Source organism: Pseudorca crassidens, chromosome 12, assembly GCF_039906515.1.
Source record: "Pseudorca crassidens isolate mPseCra1 chromosome 12, mPseCra1.hap1, whole genome shotgun sequence".
Lineage (NCBI taxonomy): Eukaryota > Metazoa > Chordata > Mammalia > Artiodactyla > Delphinidae > Pseudorca > Pseudorca crassidens.
In genome coordinates this window covers 61,905,379-61,916,669 of record NC_090307.1, presented here as the reverse complement: position 1 = coordinate 61,916,669, position 11,291 = coordinate 61,905,379, and the positions used below count along the sequence as shown (strand labels likewise).

The following is an 11,291-nucleotide window of genomic DNA, read 5'->3' as shown; positions in this document are numbered from 1 at the left end:
CGTGTCTGGAGCCTGTGCTCCGCAACGGGAGAGGCCACAACAGTGAGAGGTCCACGTACCGCAAAAAAAAAAAAAAAAAAAATTATTACTGTGGTAAAATATACACAACACTCACCATTTTAAACATGTTTAGGCGTAGAGCTCAGTGGCATTAAGTACATTCATATTGTGCAGCCGTCACCATCATCCATTTCCAAGCTTTTTCACCTTCCCAAACTGGAACTCTGCACCCATTAAGCACTTTGTTCTTTCCTCTCGCTAACTCCTGCTAACCATTATTTTACTTTTGTATCTGGAATTTGACTACTCTAGTACCTCAGATAAGTGGAATCATACAGTATTCGTGGCTGGTTTATATCACGTAGCATAGTGTTCTCACAGTTCATCCACACTGTAGCAGGTGCCAGAATCTCCTTCCTGAGGCTGGAGTATTCCAGTGTATGGACGAACCACATGTTGTTTATCTGTCATCCATCGATGGACACTTGTATTGTTTCCACTTTTTGGCTACTGTGAATACAGCTGCTGTGAACATGGGTGAACAAGTATCTGTCCAAGTCCCAGCTTTCAGTTCCCCTGGGCCTACACCCAAAAGTGGAATTACTGGATCATACGGTAACTGTTTAACTTTTTAAGGAACTGTCAGGCTGTTCTCTGCAGCAGCTACAGCAGGCTCCAATGTCCAACAGTACTTTGTGTTTATGAAAAAAATATTTAGTTTAATGGTAATGGAACTGTGGTAATACTGGGGAAATAACTTACAACATAGCGGGTTTGTTACTGAAAGATTACAGCTAGAAGCTTCAGCCTGAAATAGTTCTTGTTTTCTTCATCAGCACCACTTCTTCGTAAACTGCTACTTATCAAACACTGGCAGCTTGGGCTGCATCTCAGTCCAGGGATGGAAACGGCCTCTCCCACCTTCCAAGGAGGGGAGAGGGCGGGCGCATTCTGACTGTGGATAACTGTTTTCCTCACACCCCCTCGCCCACCCATTTTGGCTTTTTTAGCAAAAATGTAGTCGCCTGTTTATTCCAGGATGCCCTTGCAGAGAAACTGCAAGGCCGTTGTGCACTCACAGTGCCTCCCAGTCAGATACGTGAGTGGCTGTATGACCCCCCCACCTCACCCCCTCCAATGGAAACTTTTGCTTGAGTAGTTAGGAAAAGGCGGAGGGTGTGTGAGACAAGGTCTGGGACAGGCGCCGTCTTGTAAAGGCTTTATTTCTTCTTCATCATCATCTCATACAGACTCCGAGGCACAACCCTCTCTTTCCATTTGGTATCCTCAGGACTTTTTGTAGTGTTTTTCCTTAAACAAGGAAATTTGGAGTAAACACTGTATTGCCTGTTAATCTTTTAACAATAATTTTAAAATGCCATTGCTGTTGTATCATCAATGTGAGAAGACAACAACAGTACAGTACGAGGGGGTTCACACCGTATCACAGTGGGACAGAGGGCTCACACAAGCGGGGCGAGACCACAGCAGCGGTATGTACATGCACCCCAGTGCTTCGAACCCAAAGACGTGCAGGTCGAGAAGAATATGTGGATTATACAGCAGGTCTGGGCAACCCGGCTGAGGCCTCTCTACCTTTCCAGAATGCTGCCATCTATCCCCTCAAGGGTATAGGAGATCTGCCTTCATGGTTTTTTCATTACAAAAAGTTCACTGAATCAGACAGTCTGAAGCATTTCAAAAACTCTTAAAAAACAAGAACACTGACAAAATAAAATTAACTTAAAACACTCTAATTCAACGTGGAAATAAACCAAACCAAATGTTAACAGTGCAAATTTAACAGTGAGGCAGTCAGTATCGCGCGCGAGGGTGTTCAGAATCTCTTAAAAACTTTTTTTTAAATTTATATCTTATTTACTTTTGTTTAATATACTTTCTGTAAAAAAGATGGAGACAAAAATAGTTTTCTGAGCTATGAAAAAAATTAAGTTCTTACAGGCACGTTTACTGTTTCATTCTAGAAACATCTCAGATTCACAGGTTGAACATTCAGCAGCTGTGTTATTTTAAAAAAAAAAACATTCTTTGACCTTGGGAAAACCAGATCTTTCCTTTTGGGGTAGAGTTCGGTTGATGATGACGGTGTGGTTATGCAATTACAGTGAATTATTCCAGATGATCCATGCGGGCCTGCATCACAGGTGTGGCTTCTCCCTGGGCGGCCCCTCGTCGCCGAGCTCCTCCAAGGAGGTCAGGTCTCTGGGTGACGGAGCTGGTGAGGCAGTGGGGGAATGTGGGGCCCAGCGGGACGGAGGGCGACGGTTTGCTGGTCTCTCGGGCCTGGAGAAGCAGGGTTCTAGGGATGGAGCTAGTGCAGAACAAGGGAGTTCCTTCAAAGCCGAGGAAGAGAAAGACAGGGTTACTCAGACGGACGGGTCCTCTGGGAGGTGATTTCCCCCAAACAAACTTCTCAGTAGACTCAAGTGCAATAGACCAGGGTGTCTGCAACTTCTGAATGCTAAGTTATACATTGCTCACGGAGTATAAGTTAAAAAGGTAAGAATTCAACACGAAGGACTAGTGACGACAGTAATGGGAAGATAGCAAATTATGATGAAAACGTGGCATGAGATGGGTGTGTATACGAGGCGCCTTCGGAATTGGGCTGCAGCGAATGGAAGGGGGGAGCCAGAGTCCTGAGTGGTCTGCCTAGTCCTAAGAGGTTGGCCATGAAGGGATCTATGACTCCATCAGGCTGCACCAGCCACGGGGCGCACCTTCAAACCAACTCTGCTACCGTTTATTCCAGGTTGACTGGCACTGTGTTAAATTCCCACCACATGGAGATAATGCTGCAGGCAGAAACTTTCATTTAGGTGGTTTTATCTAATGACTCTTCCTGGCAGCAGCATTTAAAAAGTGGAGCCCGGGCTTCCCTGGTGGTGCAGTGGTTAAGAATCCGCCTGCCAATGCAGCGGACACGGGTTCGTGCCCTGGTCTGGGAAGATCCTACATGCCACAGAGCAACTAAGCCTGTGCGCCACAACTGCTGAGCCTGTGCTCCGCAACAAGAGAAGCCACGACAATGAGGAGCCCGCACACCACAAGGAAGACCCAACACAGCTAAAAATAAGAAACAAACAAAAATTTATAAAATTTTAACAAGTGGAGCCCAAGTGTGCTTGTGCTTCTATGGTACGGGCTCCTGCACCTTCTGAGGACCAGTAACCCCGGGACCAATCACCTACAGTACGTCCTCTCAAGGCTGCTGCTCCTTTTTTGGTATTAGAGACTGTTGAGCTACTTGTCCTTACTCTGCACGCCAGGACAGAGGACACTGACTTGAGATCTGTGGGCACAGAGGTGTGGGCAGCTGTGACCTGAGGAAACGGTGAGTTCTATCCACCCGGACACCCACACAACAAGAGGCTGAGGTGGGAAACCACTGTGATGAAGAACACAGAACAAGGACCTCAGAGCCACTCAGGAAGTAAGTCGAGAGATATAAAGAGATGTGATGAGCAGAGCAGAGCAGAATGAGGAGCATGTAGTCATCAGAGCGACAAAGAGACAGGGAGAAGATGGAGGGCGGGGCACAGGAGCGATGGCGGAGTGGTCGCCGCCCAGGGGCAGCAGAAAAGGAGCATCGACACACACACGATGACTCTAATGTCCCTGGACCTGCTGGTGGCGCTTCACGTGACTACAGGGAGGCCTCGTCAGCAAAGCACTTACACTAATGGAAACCACGACAGCCAGAGCTACCTCGCCTGTGAAAACACGTCAGCACTGAAACAGCCAAAATTAAAGGAAACGTCCTCACCTTAGCCCAGCCCAGGGCACGAGGGACGCTGGCTCAAGAGATGTGTGGTTTGTGTTGCGTATAAGTGTGTTGGTTTGTAATATGTGTTGTCTAGCAGTGTGTGGAGGTTGCTGGCATAGGATTTTTGGACACCACTGCACAAGCTGATGCTGAGTGACAAGGGTTTTCTGTTAATTTGTGCCACCTCGTCACTAGCGTCTCTGCACAGAAGAAATGCTGTGTGACCATGAGTTCAAGGGAACAAAGTTCTCTTTAGTATCACAGCAGCACATCTAAGCAAGCAATGCTGTTTTTTCCCAGCACCTCTTCTGGAAATGGCCTCTTGAGCCATTCTTTGTCATTTTTCGTGGGGCATGTGCTTAGTCTTTCTTTGAGAGCCAGTTGTATTTAAGGCCAGTGGATAAGCGGGTGGGTAACTATATCCTTGATCAGAAACAAGGTTGGTATTTTCTCACAAGCTTTGATTCAGGCTCTGAAGGTGATTCTGCAGTTTTGGAGCAGGGACAATTGTGTTGTTTAGTCAATTAACACAAATCTGTTGAGCACTTACTACGACCCCTATGGTGACCACTGGGAAGGGCAAGATACATTTGTAATTTATTCCCTCTGGTGTGGTTTTTGAAAAAAAAGAGAAAAGCCTTATGCGTAATGGTCACACCTTATTATATAGCACATGGCCGTGCACAGCCACCGAAATGTCAGTGAGCAGGCAGGCCTACGGGGAACACGCTCAACTCAGAGACCCTGCAGGCTGGACAGTTCCCTCGCTGGCCAATGTCCTTTTACCCCTTCGGGAGCATACTGGCTGCAGACTGCACAGGAGAGGGGAGATCTCAATGGGATCTCTACTGAGCAGTCAGTACCCCGGGGGGCAAGTGGTCCCATCCAGGCCTGCCATCGGTCCCTGCAGGTGGACCCTGGGCCCTCCCTGAGATGCATGACAACCTCTCCAGACAGGGTGGAAAGAAGGAAGAAAGCACTTACGGCGTGAGGCAGGCAGGGCTAGAGTCCCCAGGGGGCAGTTAGTAAGACAGTTTGGTTCTGGACAGAACAGACAGACAAAGAAGAGAAAAAGCAAGTAGGTTTGAAAGTACTTTTTAAAAAAGAACAACAGTAAAGGTTTAAAGTCAACAGGCCTGGTGGCAGCCATCTGGAGAAGCGAGGTCCTGCAGAAGCGGGCACACAGGCCGGCCCCCGCCTGGCCAGAGCAGGAGGGGCCCTCACGACAGAACAGCTACAGACCTCTCCCTTCCGCTGGCTATTCTTCTCCTCTTCCCGAGCTGCCCCTTGGCATTGAACATTTCCAACACCCTACGACTGCTGTTTTTGAAACAGAGCCCATTAAACAGCCAGATTGTTTTAGTCACAATGACCAAATGACTGCAGCTCAGACTAAAACTTGCCCTTCGAATTTTCCACTGAGACATTCATTTCCAGATTATCCTCTCTCTTCACACCAGACCTGCTCACAGCTTCTAGAGAGAAAGAATGGTGCTATGTCTTCAAGAGAAACAGAGGAATAAGTAGCTCATGGGGTTTAGAGTGAGGGGAGAAAGGGAGTTTCCTACCGTGCCCATGCCCGGCTAGGGATGACTCCACCATCGCCCACCGTTAGATGTCCCATTGAGCACTCCGGGAAAGATTCTCCCACATGGGCTCAGAGGAGGGTGGGAAATCTGAATTCATTCTGATTTTGAGATGAAAAAAAACTACCACAAGTCTAGGGAGGGATGGGAAGGGGTCTTGGGGTCTCCAATGGGCCTAATATAGTAAGTCAGTTCAGGTGAGGAATAATTCCACTGGAGTCTAGAATAAGCCAAATTCCAACAGCAAAGGAAAAAGAGCCCACGACATTTAAACACTGCCCGTGAGAGCTCCATGCCAGTTCTGAACCCCTGACACCGTGCCTGGTCCCCCTTTAAATCAACCATCACCTCTTTTGGTAGTAAACACACCGAGTGAGAAGAAAATCTAAACAAACAGACACTTCACAGAGGACCAAAGGGGGACACAGCTTTATATGGATAAAGCCATTTTCACGCCTTGGTTTAATGACTCAATCACAGCACTATTTCCTTTCTGGTCTCATAGATTGCCTGCAGCATTCATTCGTGACTCAAAATGTCTCTAATATAAATGGACACCACAGACAAGCTAGTTAATGCTTGGGACAAAGCTCTCATTCCAAGAAGGTGTGGCACTCACCTAGCTAGACCCTCTGCAGCAGCAAACCACTTACCTGAGGGATGGGGTAACAAGCCCGCAGAAGACACCATTTGTTACCTGAGAACACAACCTCCTTCTCAGAGCACACAGCTTTATCACAGAGACGTGTACCTTTGGCAGGCGTAGGCCACAGACTGTCAATATTATTAGGTTGAACCATATGGTGTTGCCATTTCTGTAGGCCACTGGCAATTTCACATGGTTTAATCTATTTCAGATTTAAACTCTATATTTTGAGTTAAATGCCTCTTGTTGGGTTATACTGGGAAACTGAGCATTCCTTTTCCCACTGTGGGAAATGTGGGGCAGCAGGTGGATCAGGTGACACAGGAAATACACCTCTTCCTCTCCTCACCTGTGCATCTGGGGCTGCAGAGCCTTGGGAGGGAGCCTGTGTGTCTTTCTCTAACCTTCACCATCTGCTGTCTGCCCAGCCTGGAGAAGGCCTACCGGTGTCTGGATTCCACTGCTGTGGAGGTTTTGCATCTGGGTTCCTGGTGGGTCAGGCCTCACCCCCAGGTCTACACATAAGGGTGTCTGACCAAGGGCTGGGAAACCTCCTCTGGCACTGCGTGAACGATAAGGCCAACATCACCACCGTTTTCACCCCCGGCATCATCATCGGGCTTTGTTTTATTTCGCTCATCCTTGCCGTGGTCCAGTTATGCCACATGTGGGTATGATCAGGGCAGAATTCAAGATCGACTGATTTGCAAATAACCTTAAGGGGGGAGGGATACAATAATAATAATCACATAATAATATGTGACAATGTGGATAATAAGTGTGGTCACAGGTAACATAATAATAGGTGATGTTTAAGGGGATAAGGATAATAATCGCATTGTATGAAGGCAGGATTTTGACCTTATCCATTCGTCTCACCTGGTCTTACTGCTAAGAGAACGCACGCATACAGAGAGGGTAATGGGATTTGTGAGACGTGAACCCACTGTCTGCACTGAAGCCAGCGCTGGGATCCAGACACTCTTCCTGTAGGTCCTGACGAGAGGTCTTCTATGTCCACCCTGTCAAAACCCTCTCTCTTCATCACACACACAGCTGGAGCAGAAAGCCTGATGTTGCCCACACACGCTCCCAGGACACAAACTCATACAGAAGGAGGGGAAATATGAACCCAAATGAAAAGCCCTGATAAACAGACAAGCATGGATCGCTGAGGCCACAGTGGAGGACCTGAGTCAATCCCTGAGCTACTTAGGAAAACCAGCTCATGGTCCTCAGAGGATCACTGACGGCAATAAAACCAAGTTCTCTTTTAAGAAGCAGCTCAGGGTTTGCGTTCCTGCTTGTTCCATCCTCCCCTGAACCTCCTGAACTCACATAACCTGGTACAGCCCCAGGGTCAGCTGTGCTGACCCTGAAAAGGACGAGCCGCAGGGGGAGGGGGTGGGATACTCAGCCTCCTTTACCTCGATGGACCCTGGCTCGGCTCTGACCGTCATTTCTCCCACGGGGCCGTTGCTGCTGAGACTGGGGGTGCCGTGGGCGGCCTGCCTCTGCTCCTCCTTTAAGGCGTGTTCCAACAGCTTCCGGTGGAGGATCCGGGCGACGTTCTCGGTGAGCGTGTAGCCGGGGGGAGCAGACAGGTCCTGCCTCGCAGGCGTGCCCTCTCCCCCTTCCTCCCTGCACGTCTCGGAGCCACCCCCGACCGGGCTGGGCGACCGGCCTCGGGAGCTGGGGCTCGTGTCCTGGCCTGGGCCCAGCTCCGGCGGGGGCTCTGCCGAACGAGACCGACTGGCGGCCCGCACCCCCTTCTGGAAGGGGTCCTGCACCATAGGGCTGTGGTCGATGATGCTGAAGAGGCTGGAGAGGCCGTCGTTGATGGCGGTGTGCACGGGGCTCTCCCGAGTGGTGGTAGAACGGGCCCAGGCTGACTCGCCGCAGCCCTTCCCCGGGGCCAGCCCCGGGGAGGTCCTGCTGCTTGGCTGGTCCACTCTGGGGAGGGGCTTCCTCTGCAGCTTGGGAGACCCGTACTTGGGGGAGCAGCATGTGCGTTCAAACTTGGCCTGCACCTTCTCGATGGCGGGGGCCAGCTGCCTGTTCCTGAGGCCGCGGGAGGGGGAGGACACGGGCGTGGTGCCACCCCCTGCCTTGGGTGTGAGACACTTGTGGGGGCTGCTGGTGACGGCGCCGCCCCGCAGGGCTTCGGTCTGCAGGCCGATGCTGATGGTCTGGATGGTCTGCGTCCCTGCTGTCCGGGACCCATTGGTCTGGCAGGCCGTGTCCTTGACCAGAGGCTCCCTGGGGCTGGAGCAGACAGCGCTGACGGAGAAGGCCACCTCCTTCATGTCATCACTCAGGTTCTTGGACATCTCCAGGCTGTGCAGCGGGGAGGAGAAACCGAGGGTGCTGTCGGGGGGCCAGAGCCCACCCTCCGTGTAGTCTCGGGGGTGCTTGGAGGGGGCACAGGGCCACCTAACAATGTGTTCAGAACAGCCCCCCTTGGTGTCCCCCGGGCCCCCTCGGGCCCTGCCCTCACCGCCTGCCACCACAGTGCCATCCAGCCTCCGCACGGCGGGCGGGCTGTGCAGCATCCTCACCCCGGCCTGCTCGGCGCAGACAAGGCTCCGCGGGAGCTGCTTCTGGCAGTGCTCCGGGCTGGTCACGGTGTCCGTGGTCAGGGTGATGCTCGTGGTGAGGTACCAGGAGGAGTCGGAGAAAGGGTCGGTGCTGGCCTCGGGCCTCGCCCGACCCGCCTCGGTCCTGTCCGCCCAGGGGTCGGGGGGCCTGTCGTCCCAGCTCTTGCTGTTGAACTCCTCGATGTACTTGAGGTCATCTGGGGAGAGGGGTGGGGTGATGTCCTCCTTGCTGCTGGTGGTGGGCAGGCCCTTCTCTGGCAGGAAGGGAGAGCCATCCATCAAGCGCTGGAACTCAGACATGGATGAGACGGACACGGCCCTGGGGAAGGGGAGAGGAGAGGTGTCAGCTGCCACCGGCTAGGGAGCCACGGCCCTGGAACCCCCGACCCAGCACAGCCTGTGTCCTGCCCACATGCACAGTGCCTGTGTCTCCTCCTGAAGGGTCAGGACACGTCCCAGCTGCCTGATGTTTTCCACTCTTGGGCTGACCCTCTGGTGTCCAACAGGCTTTTATGGCTCTGGAATTGCTGCAGGAGCCTTGTATTGGTCAGAATTTACTACAGCCAACCCTCAAAACCGTGAGAGAGGTGGGGCTCCGGGGCAGTCAGCGCTAAGCTCTAACCCTGCTCTGCAATATTCTAGTTCAGTGCATGGATGCTGTGGCCTGGCCTCTCCACGTACTTGATGGGCACCTTCAATGTCGAAGCTGCGGGAGCTTCCCGAGTTCCCGGCATTAGAGCAGGCGCGCATCCCACAGACGTGAACACACCACAGTCCCAATCCAAACGAGAAACTGGAGCGGCGGGGAGGGAGAGACGCCACCACAAAGCAACTGTGACCTGAAGCCTTCTCTGCCCATGGGCCTCATCCTCTATTGGCTTAAAGCACTAACAGTCTCCCAAGGCCAACAGAAGATGTGGAGGAGAGGAGGGGCAGTGGAAGGTGTGATCAGGCTGGCGAGTGATTTCAACACCATTTCAAACAGAAATCCCCTCTGGCCCTGCCCAGACCCACCCACAGGCTCAGTCCTCCCCTTCCCTCTCTACTCAATTTAAACAAATTTGCTTACATGTGCCTTTTCAGACATGTCCCGCCATACATATATGGGTTACTAGAATCAGACTAAATTAGAAGAAAGGGTTTCCATGGACTTTTCAAAAACCATTTAACACAATCATCTCCTTATATACACAACTCTAATCACACAGCTCTTACTGTGACACTGACACACACATGAACGCAGCACAGCACTGGCCTTTTTGTTGCTAATAATTTAAAATGCCGTATTTATGAAATTAATAATAAAGCAACTACTTATCCAGAAGTTTTACTCTTAAGTCATTTTTGAAGAGTGTCACAGTACACTGCAGTGCCAAGATAGAATTTTAAGACCAGGAGGTTTTTTTAAATTTTTCGTTGCATTGGGTCTTTGTTGCTGTGTGCGGGCTTTCTCTAGTTGCAGTGAGCAGGGGCTTCTCATTGCAGTGGCTTCTCTTGTTGCAGAGCACGGGCTCAGTAGTTGTGGCTCTAGGGCTCTAGAGCACAGGCTCAGTAGCTGTGGCGCACAGGCTTAGTTGCTCCACGGCATGTGGGATCTTCCCGGACCAGGGCTCAAACCCGTGTCCCCTGCATTGGCAGGCAGATTCCTAACCACTGTGCCACCAGGGAAGCCCAAGACCAGGAGGATTTTACTGCAGTAGTCTACTATCATTTCATCAATCTTACTTACCTTTGAAGATTTCCCTTGTGATTTTCTTCTTCCTATAAAGAAGAAGGAAGTTTATCTGAATTGGTTAACATTGGCTGGCCTTCAGGGTGCTAAGTGATTTGTTTTTTTCTTAGGACAATACCATTTAAAACGTACATGGGAGCCAAGTTTGGGCCAAGAGTGCCTCTGCCTCTCAGCCCTTTGAAGTACAATAATGACACCAGAATCCAGGGGTGATGAGGGGTTAGAGCCTCTGAGTCCAGGGAGGGCCCACATGAATGAGAAAAATTGTCTATAAACATTGTCACAAAGTGGCTCTCCTGTGCTCCTCAAAGGGCATCACTAAGCACGTGAGCTTCAAAGCTGCCTCGTTAATGACTGAATGTGTGTGAGTGTGTGAGTGTGAGTGTGTGTGTGTGTGTGTGAGAGAGAGAGAGAGAGAGAGAACAAACGCAAGAGAGGAGAGGGAGAACGGGGAGGAGGAGGAGATGGAGGAGAAGAAGGAAGGGAAGACAAGGGTGAGAGCAAGTTGGGGAGAGACGCCTCTTGGCCTCAGCCTGTCTATAGAAGTCGGTGTGAGAGGTATAGACTACTACGTATAAAATAAATAAGCTACAAGGATGTGTTGTACAGCACAGGGAATACTGCCAATATTTTATAATAACTAAAGGGAGCATAACCTTTAAAAATTGTGAATCACTGTTGTACACCTGCAGCTTACATTGCACACCAACTGTACTGCAATAAGAAATGCAAAAAGTCGGCGTGACATCCGTAGAGGGCTCTTTGTTTTAAATATCGCCCTTGGGAATCAGGGAAGGTACAGTGACCTCTGCTAAAGAAGAGAACATGCACACACGGTCCTCCTGAGGACACCCCCGTGCGGACCAGTCCTGAGGGGAGCGAGGCCCAGTGAGCCCTGGAGGTATTGCGACTGAGTCCTGGCACAGCAAACCACCTGAGCGTC

At 50.8% G+C, this 11,291-nt stretch overlaps 1 protein-coding gene across 7 annotated transcripts in view; it reads right to left on the bottom strand.

Moving 5' to 3' along the window:
- Nucleotides 1-1,204: 1,204 nt before the first annotated feature.
- MTCL1 (microtubule crosslinking factor 1) overlaps nucleotides 1,205-11,291 on the bottom strand; it is a 123,215-nt gene continuing 113,128 nt past the window's right edge. For 4 of the 7 annotated variants that reach the window (XM_067699683.1, XM_067699690.1, XM_067699684.1 and 1 more), the window contains 3 exons: nucleotides 10,346-10,377; nucleotides 7,447-8,935; nucleotides 1,205-2,354 (listed from right to left, as the gene is read on the bottom strand). In XM_067699683.1, coding sequence (XP_067555784.1) covers nucleotides 2,160-2,354; nucleotides 7,447-8,935; nucleotides 10,346-10,377 — 1,716 coding nt within the window. In that variant the 3' untranslated portion in view covers nucleotides 1,205-2,159. Of the gene's footprint in view, nucleotides 2,355-4,771; nucleotides 4,829-7,446; nucleotides 8,936-10,345; nucleotides 10,378-11,291 lie in introns of those variants that run through there. The other 3 variants (XM_067699686.1, XM_067699688.1, XM_067699689.1) reach the window with 3 other exon arrangements.